The sequence below is a fragment of the Hyalella azteca genome, unplaced genomic scaffold (assembly GCF_000764305.2).
Source record: "Hyalella azteca isolate HAZT.00-mixed unplaced genomic scaffold, Hazt_2.0.2 contig15111, whole genome shotgun sequence".
Taxonomy (NCBI): Eukaryota; Metazoa; Arthropoda; class Malacostraca; order Amphipoda; family Hyalellidae; genus Hyalella; species Hyalella azteca.
Window position 1 is genome coordinate 135,788 of NW_025944974.1, and position 17,977 is coordinate 153,764.

The 17,977-nt window shown below is 37.8% G+C and overlaps 2 protein-coding genes across 2 annotated transcripts in view; one reads left to right on the forward strand and one right to left on the reverse strand.

Annotated features, from left to right (window-relative positions):
- Positions 1–8,393, forward strand: part of LOC108679691 (ribosome biogenesis regulatory protein homolog) — a 14,162-nt gene extending 5,769 nt beyond the window's left edge. Inside the window, exons 2-6 of the mRNA XM_018168392.2 lie at positions 5,046–5,183; positions 5,416–5,539; positions 6,157–6,393; positions 7,335–7,588; positions 7,995–8,393. Coding sequence (XP_018023881.1) covers positions 5,046–5,183; positions 5,416–5,539; positions 6,157–6,393; positions 7,335–7,588; positions 7,995–8,313 — 1,072 coding nt within the window. The 3' untranslated portion in view covers positions 8,314–8,393. The remainder of the gene's footprint in view (positions 1–5,045; positions 5,184–5,415; positions 5,540–6,156; positions 6,394–7,334; positions 7,589–7,994) is intronic.
- Positions 8,394–8,907: 514 nt separating this feature from the next.
- On the reverse strand, positions 8,908–14,954 carry LOC108679692. The gene is made up of 5 exons (XM_018168393.2): positions 14,660–14,954; positions 11,032–11,153; positions 10,085–10,182; positions 9,618–9,722; positions 8,908–9,411 (listed from the first exon to the last, which is right to left on the reverse strand). The coding sequence occupies exons 1-5, from the start codon at positions 14,798–14,800 to the stop codon at positions 9,245–9,247; spliced, it is 633 nt and encodes a 210-aa protein (XP_018023882.1). The 5' UTR covers positions 14,801–14,954; the 3' UTR covers positions 8,908–9,244.
- Positions 14,955–17,977: the final 3,023 nt, after the last annotated feature.

Genomic DNA, 17,977 nt, shown 5'->3' on the forward strand with positions numbered 1-17,977 from the left:
AATTACGGAGCAGGCAATAAGTCCAGCAGCTATCTCAATCAATCGTCAGTTATGGAAAGATCGGGTTCCAAAGGCCGGATCCCTTGTGAATCAAGTCACGAAAAGTTCAAGAATCGGCAACAGGCCATGGGCCTATGTCTTCAACACCGACACTTCTATTCTATTCTATTCTATTCTATTCTAATGATCAGGTGAAGTTAATGACCACGCGAAGTTAATGATCACGGGAAGTCCCAATTAAAATGATGTGAAATTAGGAGCCTTCCTGTAAGCTTACAGATACGAAAAAAATGTTATAAGGCTGCTGATATGAAGCTTGCAATGGACAAGGTTGTTGTAAATGCTCAATGGCATGTTCATGGATACGGTAATATCACATCAATAATACGATAATGTCATATCAATAATACGGTAATTAATGTATATGGCAATATCATATCAATAAAGGAAAAACAAGTAAAAATCACAGAAAATGTCATTTATTCTACCTCTACATCATCTACAATGAAAGAGGAGGATTTCAGAGTACTGTTAGTAATGGATGAGTACGCTCTGCATGCTTCAAATGTTTTGAAATGCAGTTTTATTCCCGTTGTCCGGAGTAGCCCCAACCGACGGGGCTACTCGGGACAATCTCTATTTTGCGTCTGGCACCTTACGAATAGCATATGGAATTTTTTTGACAATGCCATTCGATAGCCCTGCCAATCAGCTATAAAATGAGACTAAACTTGTTTATGAAATGTTTCATCGTAAGAAGTTATTAACTGTTATTTAAAACTAATCGTTCAAATCTGTCCCGAGTAGCCCCGGTTGACGGTATGTTTGGTCATATGCCCGCTAAAGGTAAATTTCTACAGCGCTTGGTAAATATGTTTGTTAGCATTTAGTGGTTAGCAGTATTATGATTTAAGCCATGTTTTTCAGTCCAATGTAATTATAGTTCAGCACTTGATGCTTTCCCTGACTTTGACTGCAGTCCATGCTCTTGGCATTCCCTTCGCTACAGAACATAGAGCTGACGCGGTTGCAAGCAAGATGGTCTCTGTACTGACCGAGAAGATAACATGTCCTTCACCAATACTAATTCTTACTGACAATTTTTTCACAAGTCTTAGCTATATGTTGTATATGAATGTGACTCTCTACATATGGCATGGATGTCTCATTATAAGGATGGTCTGGAAGTATCTTGCCATAAAATACTAAATGTACCTATAATTTTTTCATCTTGATTGCTTCCTTTGTATGTGTTATAATACATGCATAAAAGAGCAATCAAGATGCTTTTTACCATCTAAATAGTAAACTTTCAGTGTCAAAATCTGCTAATTTTTTGTACCTTAAGCCGGCATTAATTGTGATTTACCATAAACTGGGGTAACTTAGACCACTTTTTTTTAATGATGCCATTTTTTTACTAGATAAGTTAAACTTAAATTGAAACATGTAAAATACAGGTCTATACTCTAGCTTCACTCACCATAAATTGCTGGCTCCTGCCTCTCATAGTTTTGATGTAATTTAAAAAAAAATTGATGGTCTTTTTTACCCCAGCTCTGGGGGTATCTTGGACTGTGTGGTAAAATCAATTATATTTTTTGGTAAAATAACTCCAAATAACTCCAGGTTTTGGTGCATTGTAGTAGAACTCTTCTAGTTACATATGCAAATGACAAACTTGAGGAAAGTGTCATAGTTTGCAAATGGGGGGTCCCACCCCCCAGGTGGTCTAAGTTCCCCCAAACAGGAGAACTCTGACCACCTAATGGCAGCCCTGACAGGGTTAACATAGACCAGCTTGGAAATTAAGTTAAATTACCATATATAAGACTGTAGAGTCTGAAACCTAAAGGAAAAACATTAATAGGTGTATCAAACATGAAATGTTATATATGGTAATTTTAAATTAATTTCCAAGTCGGTCTATGTTACCCTGTCAGGGCTGACATTAGGTGGTCTAAGTTCCCCCATTGGGGGGTGGCGCCCCCCATTTGCAAACTATGAGACTTTCCTAAAATTTGTTTGTTGCATATGTAACTAGAAGAGTTGTACTACAATGCATCAAAACCTGGAGTTATTTTGCCAAAAAATAAAAAAATTGGAGGGGGTACTCCGACAGGGTTTGAATAATAGCTTTTTTTCATGAGTCACAGTTTAATTTTTAACCTATTAAATATGCAAACTTTTTAAATATTTCTATTGTGTTACATAGCCTCAGTATTAGGCCTTTAATGCCCATTGACAGAATTTTTCTATGTCAGATAGTTTTTGAGTTTTGGGGGTTTTTGTTAAAAAAACAAAAAGTGGTCTAAGTTACCTCGGTAGTCTAAGTTACCCCAGTTTACGGTACTACTTATGTACAAAATTTTTTGAAATATGCTTACGAGTAAATATATCTTAGAATTGGTCATACTTTTAAGTACAATCATCAAATATTGCAATTTCGTCGTATTTCTATGTCCGCCAGGGAAAGGGTTAAAGTGTCGGAATATACGTACCGCATTTACCCTATTTCAAAACAGCTGAAATTTATTGTTTTTTGTTCTATCATGTCTGGATTCTGCCCCATTTCCCAGAATGGCCCATTTAGGTGGCAAGAAAAAAGTATTTGCGGCCCAGCCGCACTGAGGAAGATTCATTTAGGCGCATAATAATGTATTTTAAATGTTGTTATTGATGTAATAATGCATGTACAATGCAGCCTGGCATGACCGCAACTCTGTGATCATCAACAAAACTTTCTGGGTGTAGTTGGGACCAAAGAATCATATGTGGGGCAGTGGCAGTGAGGGCTCAAAACCAAGATGTCACCTGCACAACTTTGGACGCCTGCACCAGCATCATCATGCAGTGCCCCAATATTACAAGACTGGCAGTCTGGTAATGGTGGAGGTTCTTGTCATTAAGGATGAGTCTCCAGCTATCAATTTGCAAACCACCGTATTTTTCGTGACATTGAAGTTGTTCTCCGATAAATTTTATGTTTTGATTTTCAAATGTATCTAGGCACATGTATATACTTTTAGTATGTGCCTGTGTCATTTCCAAATTTCAAGTGTTATAAAACTCTTCACTTATTGAGATTGAATATTGAATATTTGAAACGTTGTATTCCAGTAAAATCTCTTGGTGACCTGCTTTTTGATCTCCCAAAACCAGCAATAAATTTTGTTTGGGTAATTGAAAAGAAGAATAACAAACATGTTAATAAAAAGTATGTTCTGGTTATCAATCAAACCTGTATAGGTATATAAATATATATATTTTAGTATCAGAAGGCAGAACAAGCTTGCTCCAACACGTGTGGTTAATGACCAGAGAATTCGTCAATTCAAACTTTCAGGGTCGAACAACATTCTTCAGATGATATTAATTGATCAAAATTCAAGTTCAAGGGAGTAATATCAATTTATTAACGACGTTTCGAATGTAACAACATTCATTTTCAAGTTACAGGAAGCATTGAATACAGAAAATTTCTGTATTCAATGCTTCCTGTAACTTGAAAATGAATGTTGTTACATTCGAAACGTCGTTAATAAATTGATATTACTCCCTTGAACTTGAATTTTGATCAATTAATATCATCTGAAGAATGTTGTTTGACCCTGAAAGTTTGAATTGACGAATTCTCTGGTCATTAACCACACGTGTTGAAATATATATATATATATATATATGTTGTGCCAAAATTGAGTAATTGCCGATTCTATAGAATAGGTAGCCAGTTTTCTGAATTTGTAGAACCAGTACCTATAGTCAAATGGGGTAAGACAGGATTGCAGCCTTCATGGGGTAAGAAAGGACCAGCCCATATCATGCATTCTAATTGCACTGAATTTAATTTGATAGAAGAATATGTTAGAGCAATCATTGCATGTCATTTCAGTGCTTGTTTCAACCCTCTTCTGCAATGTTTTCCCAACATCAAGGATGTTGGGAAAACACAAATTTTCTTTGAAATTTCCATCTCAAATAAGGCATTTTTGCTAAAATACTAGAGTTTCTTGGAAGTTTCTTGGCCAAACTTCTTAAGCCCATTGTTGCTAGCAAAAGTAATGTACAAAATGATAATTAACTATGCCAGCTACATAATATCATCCATATTTTGCGCTCAGAAGACTAAATGGATCATACCGTCGCATTTAATGTTGGGATCTCGTAAGACCAAGTGGACTGAAATGTTGCCTTACATTTTTCAATGTTCCATACTCATCTATACACTACTTAGTAACTGGAATCCCTAGAAATTATAACAAAAAAAATTTATGCGCTTAAAAAAATGTGGTATTGAAGAGTCAGTTTTCTCGTGACAAAAACTCCAATGTGACTGATAAATATCAATAGAGTTGACATCCTGCAACACAAAACAGTTACAAGTGGTTGTGTAATCAAATAATGTGTTTCTAGATTGATAATATTGAATATCAGGTTTGTACTTTTATTAAAAACCTTGTAACACAAGAATTACCTGTTGGTCCTGTCTTACCCCATGCCCGGTCCATCTTACCCCATTGGGGTAAGATGGGACCAGCTCACTTTTTTTAATCTGTACAGAAAACTATGTTGTATGCAGAAAGTCTGAGTTGTATCTTAGAAGCCCATTGCATAACTACACCTTGTGATAGGTTTAGGGTTTTTTATTTATTCATGGTATAGATGCTATATGCTTGTTAGAGATTTCGGTCCTGTCTTACCCCATCTGACTATATTTTGTTGCTGATTCAGAGAATTGGACGTTAGAGTTAGAGCTGGAACAAAATTAACGAGTTACAAACAGTTGGGCAAAGTTTGGTCAAGTTCCTTTATATTTGAATATTTAAAAAAAGAACTTGGCTGACTGACCTAACCCCAGATTCCTATAGTATAGAAATGCTGACTCTTCAGATTTGGCAAACTGGCTGCCTATTCTGTGGAATTGGCAATTCCGCGATTTCGTCTCCACACCACATATAGGTACATATTAAAGTTGCCTACAAATTTTTTCCTGATGTGTTAGTGTTTCCAATTGTTTAAAATTTGATTGTTTAAATTTATTACAGAAATGTTGAAGAGAGGGAAGACATTTTGGCAAGCATTGGCCGTGACAGTGTCCAGCAACTTATCAGTCACATGTATAGTCTGCAGCGAACTACTATTGACAATCAGCCCTTCATTATTGTGCCAAATTCAGTTACAAAGTGAGTGATCATTGATAAATGCAATGTACTGAACTGCTCATTATGTTCTAGAGAATATCAGTTCTTTATATAATTGTTTGTATATTGTATAATAACATGGACATGTTCCAAATATAATCATTATTCAATTTTTTTTCCACAATGGCTCTTAACCTGTAACAACAAAAAATTGTTCTAAATGCAGCCTAATTTCTTGTTTCTTTTCTTCATTATGTTTATTTATGTGTTCCAGATTGCCTAGAGAGAAACCAATTCCTAAGCCAAAGCCTTTAACAAGATGGGAGAAATTTGCACTGGAGAAGGGAATCAAATCAAAGAAGGGAAGGGACTTCAAAGTGTGGGATGATGTTGCACAGGTAAGGAATGGCTTTTTTGAAGATTTCTTTTATTCATCTACTGTATTACAGAATCACTCAGTTTGTAAGTGCTACTAAATTGGTCTGCAGGAGCCATAATTGATCTGCATGGTTCGTTTCTTCTGTTGGTGGGGAGAATCAAATGTAACAAGATTGCTAAGCTGATAGTGAATGTAAAAATTTTCTGATAGAAAGGCTCTCAAGTTTTTGTTTAGTCTAAACATCAATATTGGTTCAGTATAGAAAGCAAAAAATGTGGGTATGCAGGGTGGTTTAAAGAGAATATTTTTTTAGCTTTAAATCACTATTTTGTGAAATCAAACCTTTATTGAAGTCGTGTATAAAAAGTTACAAAAAATGCGAAGTTAGGAGAACCCTACATTTACTGGTCTAAGAATGGTAGATATAAAAAGATTTTAAACTGCTAATGTTGAGATAAATGTTTTTTTAATTAACTTTGAAGTTTTTCTCAACACTATTGCATAGGTATCTACTAAAATCTTTTATCTTGACTCACAGTGAAAAGATCCATGTCAGTTGTTTTCTTGACACAACTGTGCTGCACTTCCATACAATTAGAGCCTAAGTTAGGTCTGAATTCTTGTATTTGTTGACAGGAATTCGTCCCACGCTACGGCAAACTTCGAGTACAGCTTGACAAGGAGAAGAACTGGGTGATGGAGGTGCCTGATAACGCTGATCCATACGAGGATCAGTTTGCTAAAGCTGCTGAAGCCAAGAAAGAGCGCATCGCCAAGAATGAATTCCAAAGACTCAGGAACCTCGCACGTGCTAAGAAAACTGGCATGCCTGGTGTAGGAGTCCTGCGCACCGACACACATGACACCAACGAGGTCAGTTCTTCTTGCTTTGGTTTCATTTTGAAGTGTTGTGAGTTAACGCCGTGGTGAACATATGGAGAGGAGTATGGCGGAGGCGTATAGGTATGTTTATATTATTGCACCACTGGCGGTGTAATCCGAGCAAAACGCATCTTTCTGACGAGAATTTTCATGCGAACATTAACAAATTACGAGGTGAAAGGGAACAAATTACGAGGTGAATCAGTGAAGTGTTTGGTGAAACCACCATTAGTGATGGATTGGCGCAGAAATGGTGTAGGGTCTTTGAAAAATGGCCGCAAAAACTTACATGATGAGGAACGAAGTGAGGACCTTTCGTTATTACCGATTATCTGATTCAAAAAGTGAAGAACAGAAAATTACCGTTTCCGTCCTGGAACGAAAGTTTCCTGCTGTTTCAAAAAGTGTTCTTTACGAAATTGTGACCGAAGCATCTGTAAGGTAACGCCATTCCGTTGATGTCGAAATGAATGAAAATGACCGTGAAGCAATAGTAGTTTTCTAATCAGGCGGCAAGCTTCTTTGACGATGGCATACAAAAGCTGATCCCACAATTCGATAAATGCCTCAATATTAACGGGGATCGGGTAGAGTATGGAGTATTAACAGAGAATATGCAGAGTATAGAGCACTCACTAGAGAAGTTCAGTATGGTATGGCCCTGCAAGTAAATAAGTTATTTTTATGTAAGGTTTATAAGGTTTTTTCTTAAACGGTACCTACTTACTTTAAGAAACATCTCGTGTCAGTATATTTGTAAATGCTGAATGCTGCAATTTTACTTGAATGCATCATTTCAGTTTGTTGGATTTGGTGCACTAGTAGTTACACAACTTGATCCATGTATGTATTTGTTAACACACATTGCATTTGTTAACATTCATTTAATTTATTAGCATCAATTTAATTAATTTAACTTGTCCCTGGTACAGCTGAAGAAAGCGATGCATTACTCGCTAGCATCAACTGCGTCACTAGGCAAGTTCCAGCCCGCCCTCCGCGGCGAGGTACCGGTCAAGGGCTTCACGTACAACGCTGGCAAGTCCGTCGACAAGCCCTTCACCGGAGACGTCCGGGCTGAGAGCTCTAATGCCATGAAGATCCTGGGCAGAATTAACAGACCTGAGCTCTCCAATGACCAGGATGTCATCAAGAAGATGGAGAAGAAGATCCTTGATGAAGAAATGTAAGTACAGTTGTAGGAATTTGAGGGAATTATTTCTTTGTGTATTGTAAATGCCTTTATAAGATGGATATCGTTAAACTACCTATATCATGAAATGATTTATTTGCAGTAAGAGATAAACTCTCTTTTTTATGTACTTTCATTTTTTGCCATCTCTATGTTATTTTTGTATTTTGAACGTGCCATTCTTTGTAAACTATAGAGCCTCTTTCATGTTATTATGTATATATTTTTAATTATTATTATTCATGATGTGCTCTACGCGCTAAACCCGTTACCTTGAATGGAATAACGCATGTAAGGAACGTCGTAATTCATTCATATTCGTTCCTTATGTTCCCTAATGGCAGCTGCATGACGTGTTTCCTCCCTCGAAATTCATGCATAACTTCTTCATTTCTCACAGAGAGGAGCGGCGCGCGCTGAAACTCTCCGGCCGGCGCTCGAAGCGCGGTGGTCGCCTGGTGAGCAAGTCTGGCGCGGCGCTGGCGAGCCTCACTGAGGGACAGATGGGTGACCGTACCTCACGCAAACGATACCTCGAGAAGCAGAGGCAGCAGGCAGAGGAAGCCAAGACCAAGGGCAAGAAGAGTGGCGGCAAGGGCGGCAAGACGCCCAAGACAGGAAACAAGCGCAAGGACAAGAGTCTCTTCATCGTCTCCAAGAAGCCCATGCGCACCGCGTCCGGCAGAATCAAGAATGTCGTCAAGAAAAGGCAGCGTTAATTGCGGGGGTGGTTTTGCTATTATGCGTTGTCTTCATGTCCAGTGTATTTCTACAATAAAGTCATGGCTGTCAGTACTTATTTGAGTTTTGCTGATCATTTTGTCATTTGGGACAACGGTCTTGTTGATTGCTGCTTCTCCTGCGCGCTTGAGCTATCGGTAAACTTGTAATTTATGTTGAAGAGAAAATTGACGTGGCCTAAGGGATTGATTTCTTCGAGAATATCCACCACGTTAGTCTTTGTTTTGACTTTGAAAGATTAACGGGGAAAATTCTAATCTTATTTCATTGGTAAATACTTCAACTGCATTTCATGAAATTAAGCAATCCTTGGCTATGCTCATAGCAGTGACCTGATACAACATTTGAATTGAAGATATGTTACTGCATCAGAGCTTGAAGTGTTTCTTCTCTTCTCCTGCTGATTGTTTCTTGTAACGAGGATGAAGTTGCAAGCTCGTATCGATACTAGACAGCAGTTATGGCCTTTGGACTAGGTATGTATTTACGTTGCGATTACTAACGGACGCAATTATTGTCGTTACAATACTGTCAGTAGAGTGTGATAATAAAGGAAAAGCAAGGATGTCGTAATATGCGATATTTTTATTTAACAGAAAACGCTTCTAGCTATGCTACAAGAGAAGTTGAATGGCCTTACTAAACTGATTTGAATGATTTCTCTGACATTGACTTCAGTGAAGGGATTCAAAATAAGTCGCTTCATACTTACCTGCGGGTATTTACCTCTTAACTGGCTGACAAATTTCTGAATATCGTTAGGTTATGTTACTTATCTTCATCATAGTCTAAACGAAGACTAAATAAATAACTACCAAACGAGTTTTCTCGTTGCAACTCAAAATGGATGGTTATGTAGAAGATAAGTTTGATGATACGATTATAAATTAAGGAGTTAACGAAGCGCTGTTATGCCTCCTGCTCAACGTCAGGATCAGGTTCTCTGCACGACTGGTCGGGTCGGTCCAACGTGAGGCTCGCTGGGATGATGCCCACAGACTTGAGGGTCTTCTCGATCTCGTCCAAATCTTCAGGACGCAGAAGTATCTTTGAATCGACGAGCAAGTAGAATTGCTCTGGAAAATAGGGTACAATTAATTTAATATTGCCACGAGTTCTAGAAGCGGTTAGTCATTGACCCACGTTGTCATGAAATAATTCAGGTTTTGGAGCGATTACAAAAGAACAGAATATAATCTGCTCTGAATAACTCAATTGGTTGCAATGTACACAGGAACTCGGATCGTCAATAAAAATGCCCTCTCTAATAATCGTAACTCACGGTTGTGGAACCAGAGCGTCTCGGAGCACGACACAAAGATGATGATGCCCGGACTGTACGCCAGCGGCACCAGGCGTGACGTGCCACTCGAGTCTGCACCCATCACTGCAGGCATAGAAACAATTTTTTGAAAATCTCGTAAAAATATGGTTCCGATACTACTCCGCGGAATTAGTAACCTATATAGTTCGGCGCAGCGGCGTGTGTATCTGATCTGCGTTTTTTACTCTACCTCGATTTTAATTTGAACATTACTGTACGAACTTCGACCAACGGACCAAACTTCCGGAACGAATCGAAATTTTTATCTATACACGCAACCAAATGACCAATTCTTGTATTTTTCCGATAATTGTTTAACAATACCTGCTTCTAAAAGGACATAGCCACTGAGAAATATATAATATCACTGAATTCACTTTAAAAGAATATTTTTTTTTTAATCCTAAAGAAACCGGATCTTTTACCGTTCCTGTAGCCGCCGACGAGCTTGAGATGCGACGTTGAGATGAACGACGGGAAGCTCGCTTGGTATGATCCATTGATGGCCCGTTTAGCTCCGTTACTGCGTGTAACAACAGCCACAGAGTTAGGTAGTTATCAGTGATGATTCGTTGAGGAACCTTGCAAAAATAATTAGATGAGAAGCTATTCGTAGAGGCAGCATTCTGAAAATAATCATTCGTAACAGAAGCATTCAGATAATTATCATTCGTTATGGAAGCATTCGTGAAGGAACCTTTGGCAGGCGGAGCTAACTCGGAGTAATCATTCGAGGAACAAAACATCAACGGAGCAATCATTCGTTCAGTGAAACCTGTCATTCTCGAATTATTTCTTAGAAAATCATTAGAAGGAAGAGGAAGAAGTCATGAAAGAATAATTCGCATAAGAATCGTTCATTTCTATATCATCCGTAGAAATATTGTTCGCACACAAATAATGATCTTAGGAATCATTACTGAAGCAATCTTTCAAATAAATACATTAGGAAACAGATAAGTAGTAAGGAAATTACTCTTCACAGCTGCCATTCGTTTTAAAAAGTATTCTCAGAAGAAAAAGTCGTATAGAAATTGCTCATAGAAGTTCATTATAAGTTGTGGCGAATTTAATCATTGATAAGACATCAGATGTGGAGGTCATATGCCATGCTGTGTCTCGGAATACTATAATTGTGTAATTTTTCTCTTTGCTGGAGAGAAAACTCATGGCAATAACATGATATTAATTACATACAAGGAGACAGCTATCACGCATAATGGTGTGAAGAATTGTTCTATTAATTTGGAAATTCAATTGTGACGGTAACTAAACAAATTTAAATAGATATCAATCTAAAATAAAGTATACAGCTATATTGATGACAAGGCTACCACTGCTTAAAATGAATTAGTTTCAGGCGCTGACTGACCGATCATTGTAGGTGTAGCGATAATTCTTGCCATCCACAAACGTGAGCGCCTGACACGAGTGTGTGCGGTCCACGCTGCTGCCCAGCGACATCGCCAGCTTCATTTCGCCGACGTTAATCAGCTGCAAATAAATACAATTGATTCGGTAATACAGACGTCATAAGTTCATCTGTAAATAATACAAGTTGACGTCGAGTGGGAAAACAAAAATAATGGAATCAGTATGACGCAAATTCGTTTTCCATACAATATTCGATATTGCTGCAAATCAATTAAAAAATTCAAGTCCAGCACGACAAAAAACTTCTGATTCTGATTTATGATTACTGCAACCTGACTTTTGTTTTAAAGGGTTTAGTATTATCGATAGAAGATATGTACACTGTCTATCAAACTAAATAAATAAACAAAAACTAATTAATGACACATTATAAGCGTAATTGATGGCGGAAACTGAAAGAAAACCCCGTCATTTTTTTCAAACTGAACAAAAAGGAAACCCATTGTTTTTTTCAACTGAACAAAAAGAAAACCTCATCATTTGCCACCTCGCTGATAATACGAGCATAGTATAACACTCGGCAAACCAATAACAATATAATCAGAGCAAGAAGCTCCGCTAATTTCGCCGGTTTGAACACCTAATAATATGATGCATCGTACTGGAGAAAAACATCATGTCACCGTGGATCCGCATTTACATAACTAAAATCTGATCGAGAAATCTATCGTATCATATCTATAATTATTTCAATAAGGAAATTGCAATCTTCATTTAGCCTGCATCAAGAAACTATTTAATTTTACCGACAAAATTGTACAGAACTTGTATAACGCGATTTTCATGTTCAGTGGCAGGAAAAATTACATTTCACCTAAGTATGTAAAGAAAACATTTCGAAGATGTTTAATTTATTAAATAGGAATTATGTTTGGTGAACACAATAAAACTTGAAATATGTGACCAGCGCAAGTCAGCCAGGTAGCACAGGTAAACTGGCGCGCCAGGCTTTGTGCCGCCCGTCCTGTCGAATAAATGCTAACTGATTTGAATGAAGCGCTATCAATTTATACTATAGAATATTTGAACAAGCTGAATATTAGGGTCCAGAATATCGCCAAACGCTTAAATTAGCGACCTAGCAGCTGTGCTCCTAAAATTGTATATGCATCGTAAAAACCGAGGCAATAATAAATTGATTAACTGAGGCAATAATGTATTCAGTTGGATGATAAGGAGGATTTTATTATTTGGGCTGAGAGTAGCGAAGGAAGACAGTTATCCATTATGGAAACCGGCCGGAGCTACAAATTGCCACAACACAATGAGCCTGCAGTGACGGACAATCAATCTGCAGCATCCTGTCTTCTCCTCAGCTCTCGCAGAGACCCGTCCTCCGTGAGAAGACGAGCTGTTGCTGATGCTCCAGATCGTCCTAACACCTCGAGGCTTCCACCCCAGACGAGACGCACGCTAGAGGTCTCACAAGTTATGAAACAAATTTTCATACGTCGAATATATTTGTAATTTTTTTACAAAAATTGTCAAAAATGGCGATCATACCATTAAACTCTATACATTTCGGAGATCATTTTGATACCATAAAATTTTTTTCTCACTCCATAGTCAAGATGAAGCGGACAAAAAATTGAAGATGTGACGTCATTGGCAGTCGTAATTGAGGAATCTGACAGGTGGGCTGTCTCTGAACCGTACTTGCGACTGGAGTTGACTTCCATCTTCAAATTTAGCTTTACAGAAATGAGGAAAGTTGCTCATACAGTAATGCAAGAAATTTTCGGGACCGTAGCCGGCCAAATTAAATCCTGAACAATTTAAACCCAAATAATTATTTCCTTCCAACGGATATTATCTTATGAAAGATAAGAATTTCATACAAAAATTTTCGTTTGTCGGATGTTGTTGGTTTCCGATCATAGTGTTAGTTAAAGTTTTTCATCACATTCAAGAAGACTCAGCCGAAAACAATTAAAAAATATATTTTCCAAGCCTTCTCAGATCTGACGTGTAAAGATTTTTTATTGATTGATCAAAGAGAGAATCCAAACGGACACACGAAACTTGTCAAATGGAATATAAACAAGAAACTCTACCGCCTCAACATCAAGTCATCAACCAACATTGTGAGGACGTGCCAAATGGGTAGCCTGCCGAAGACCACCACTGCCCTGGATGTAATGGACCATCATGATTCTTGCCTTCCGGAACGTAGCCTTCAACACTTCTGGAGAATCATATCTAGGCCATGCGTCGAACCAGCCCTCGGTCAAACGGCCACTCGTCGAAGGACGATAAAATTTTGGAACAGAACTATGCTATCTGAAACCTAACCTCAGATGCGGTGAACGTAAAATTACGTAATTTAACGATGCCTGGAAGTCATATTCGATCCGCGGCCTGGTGGTGCACGGCAGGTTTTATGCAAGGCCGGTAGAGGACAAAGCCGTGGTTCACGGCTGATTGATGAATGTCCGGAGATATCCAAGGCGTTTGATTGAGGGCTTATTGGTGCACAAAATTGGTGGTGCACGGCTACGCTCCCGTGCCAAATGACCACCACAAAGTCTTTTGCGACCACAATTTACCTTGAACAATATGGCCTTTCAGAAATATCAGCTTGAATATTTTCAATCTTATCATCTCTATAATTATATGCTAAAATTTTCAAGTGGAATTAATTTTTTATTCGAATCGTATTCTATTATACCAAATAAATTGTAGTCAAATTTCCTTGAAAAGTAGCAACAGCCGAACCAATTAAAAAAATATTGATAAGGATTGATTTACCTACCACATAACTTCGTAGTAACCTTTTTATAGAGGCGAAAAATATATTGCACGTCTGATTGATGGATCATCGTACCGCGCAAACCTTCCAGGCAGGATATAGAAATTTAAAGTAATTAAATAATTCAATCGCAGATTGTCATTTCAGATACAAAGATTTTGTATAGATCAAGCACAAGATATGTGAGTATACATAAAAAAAATAATGTTTGTTCGTCCGGAAATGTTAGATTAGCTTGACATTTAACATTTGCAATGCATCAATTATATATTATCCGTGTTGCTGTATGGGCATCAAACCTTAAATGCAGGGATAATCTACTGTATACGCATCAATTATGCAACAGATCGGGTGCACAGAATCTCCACGACAAACACGGGTGATGTAGAATCAACATCAGCCGTATTTTGATCATCGTGAGCAGTGTTATGATCATCTCCATTGTAGATGATCAAAACAATGCTAAGCACGGATATTGAACTAACAATGACAACAGGTGGTTACTTAAACTACGTGTTTTGATCACTTAACTAACTTAATTGATCACTTCACTGATTAGCCGCTTGACGCGGCTGGGGTAGATATAAGTTATAAATCAGTGAGTCAGGAAAGTATGTCTGACATTGTAAGTGGGTTTAACCCAACCCACGACTACGCAACGTGGTATGACTCCAAACAACTTGCGTTGGGCGTTACCAGCTAAGTGAACATTGAAGAATAACTGAAATTTTAGGAATGAAATGCTTACATCGATCCACGCGAGTACATCATGACGTTACCATGTACATGGTCCAGAAGGTCCAGAAGAAACACTCACGTCCAGCATGACGAGCGGAGTGAAGAGAGACGAAGCAACGTAGTCGGGACAGTCGCCGTTCTCAGAGAGCTGTGCCGACGTGTCGCTCACGAAGAGCATTGTTACGGTAAATAAAAGCATTACGTTACGCATGATCGTCATGAAATTTATTGGATTTTTGATGAAAAACGGTAATTTGCAATTAATTATGCACAAAAAACTCACTGACTGTTTGAAAATGACAAGTCTATATTTTTTTAAACTAGCAGTTATTCAGAATCGAAACACTTTAATAATGAAGATCAAATTATGCTCTTGAAAAAACAGAATTGAATGAGGATTTAGAGACACCATTTAAATATTGTTCTAATAAATGTTCTAATGAATTTACAAATTTCTAATTATTCTAATGAATAAACAAATTTGTATATATAATTGTACTATTGTATTTGTGTCACTCGTGCTTATAAAAGCACACGCAATGGAAATCACTTCAACAACATGACAGCATTGAACTACGCACAATCAGGCGCGTCGTTCAGAATTAGACGCGGGATAAAAATCTTAGAGGAAGTATTCAACTATGGTGAACAGAGTCACTGCATATTACGACGAAGCAAAATTGAAAGAAACATGTTACTCCTAAGATTGAACTCTACACAACAGCGGCACAATCCGCACTAAAATTGAAACGAGCCCCAAACTCGGTAACTTTCTTCCTCGGTGAGCAAGAAGCTCCAACTCGTCGAGCAAAAACTTATCGAGAAAGCAGCAATGAGAGAAAACTCGGCGCACGAGCCTAGAGCGAACGGGGCAGATCTACGGGGCTACGAATGTACGTGTGCATCATCAACCGAACTGAAGACTTTCACTGCGAGGATCAAGTGCAGCCAGGTTGATACTTGGCCTTCTTGTGACTCAGCAATCTAGAAAAAGGTTATGCTCGAATGCTTTGACTACAAATTTTTAATAAACGACGGAGGAAAGAATACTCATTTCAAAGCCATACAATAAAATTCTTATATTAATAGTATATGATTTGAATAGAATTTGAAACAAGAACCAACACCATAGGGGCCACGGCGATAAACTAAAAAAACTGCGCTGCAACTTCTCCACGCGACAAAATTTCTTCTCGCGTCGAATCACCGACATGTGGAACAGCCTTCCTGATGACATCGTTGGCGCTCCAAGTATGAACGCGTTCAAGAACAGACTAGATAAAGCTATGGAAAAATATATGTTCAGACTTGAAATGCCTAGCACCATATCGAACCCGGTGGAAGTCTAGTAGCTATTTCAAACTATCGTCAATCATGAAAAGATCCGGTCAAATGACACGATTTCAGATCTTCTGAACAAATCACGAAAATGAAAATAATCGGCGACAGGCCACAACAGGCCTACACTTCAGCGCCAAGATCACTGTGTTATGTTATGTTATGATTGATAAAAAAGTGAACAAGAAATGGATAGTAGCATGATAAGCATTTGAGTTTCCACATTTGTATAGAACATCAAACCCAAACAGAACAATCGTGATAAGCAGTTCAAATTTTGAAATTTGAAATATAAGTTTATTACTAATTAAGGCACTTCCTTTTTGTAAGATGGAATTATTTTATGGAAATCTAGTTTAACATATAAGCTTTTTCTAGAGGCTTAAATTTATTATATTTAACATTGCGTCACAATGTTTTTGGAAACATATCTCTTAGGAACGTTTTCGCGCTCAGCATTGTCATTTCAGGATATATAGACATTCGTATCTGTGAAACGTTATGTTATTCATATACGCATCACTTCGTTTCAGGTTGTAAGCTGTTGATAAAATTTGATAACATAGATTTGCCCCAAGCCAGTTAATTGTCCAACCACGAAGTTATAGCCACATGATTGTACAAAATATTATCAGATCGAGGTAAATAATTGCAGTACACCGTTGGTTGTGTTGCAGATGCATGCGAGCTATGCTGCAGTTCTACCGAAACCTCAAAACCAGAGCATTATTGTCTCATATCGAAATGAATTGGAACGAAACTGGAACATATAAGCCCTTGCACGAGCGTCCTATCATGCACGCACGTTCATCATCGCATGTAAGGACGTGGCGAGGTCCATCGAAATCATGCAAAGTCAGACGACATTGAAGTAGGCGCGTGTACGCACGTTCTTACTTCGGTAAAATTTACAGCACGAGAGAGGGAATCTGAGTTCAATAACTTGATAAATAATTGAAAGCATTCTGATGCTGAAATATTACTCTTAACATTGAGTAATTTTGCATGAAATGGAAACACTCGAAGTCAAGATAATATGAAGTGGACACAGTCACATTTTGTACTTAAGAGTGTGCGTCGGTTTGAACCCAGCGTGGCATCACGTTATGCATTAGTGTGCCGGCTACATCAAAGAACCGATAACGTCAAAACTAATTGCGTACTTGAACTTTGTCTGTATTTGCCTCGGAGCGTTCGTCATTCTGATAAATCGAGCTGTCACTCAATTTACAACCCTGGGTTGTATGGCGGTAAAGCTGCCATGTCGGTTTAGCACGCTGTTTTAACCTAAGTAATATTTTCCACAACAGCCTGAAATTTTTTTTCTAATTGCTAAACACCAAACGTTAATGAAATACAGTACAGAACTGTTTTGCTCCACCTGGGAAGCCATAGCAGAAATATTTGTTCCATTGCGTGACTCCATACACTTTGTGCAATGATATTGTGCTCCAAGTAAACATCGAATAACACTATAACTCAATCGACATTAAATACTCAAACAGATGTAGTAATAGTTCACTTGTCTCAAACGTGAATTTTTGGCGAATGCGTAAATCGAAATATTTTGATTTGCAGTAAATACTCTAAAGTCAATAATAATGAGAAAACAAATCAGGATTTAATCGCTATAACGATTGTTTTTTTCTTATGTTAAATCTAAATATTCGTCATACTGTGAATATAATTTTCCTTCTCAATTAATACATCCGGCTTATTCGATTTTTTTAGTTATGGTTCTTCGGATTTGATTTAACGTCTATCCAAAGTACAAATATTCATTTGTTCTTCATTTATTGTGTGTAAGAAATGGTACTGCATGATTTGCTCTTTCTTTTAGAAGGATGTTAGGCACACAAAACAAACCAGATCAGCCGCTATACTTTTTTATTTTTTTTTTCTTTTTCTCTCTTCTTCTTCTTTTTGCCACACATTTCCTACTACACACAGCAATCCCCCAATTGTGGCCTTTTCCTGTGTGTATCATTAGTGTTTAAAACAATCTTACATTAGTTTTACCTAGCCAAAAACCCTAATATAACCTAACCGAACTGAACAC

Coding starts and splice junctions, on each gene's coding strand:
- LOC108679692 (XM_018168393.2), bottom strand. CDS start 14,800: ATGACGATCATGCGTAACGTAATGCTTTTATTTACCGTAACAATGCTC. Junction 11,154..14,659: donor CTCCGCTCGTCATGCTGGAC/GTGAGTGTTTCT, acceptor ATTTATTTGCAG/CTGATTAACGTCGGCGAAAT. Junction 9,723..10,084: donor CGTCGGCGGCTACAGGAACG/GTAAAAGATCCG, acceptor CTATGCCTGCAG/TGATGGGTGCAGACTCGAGT.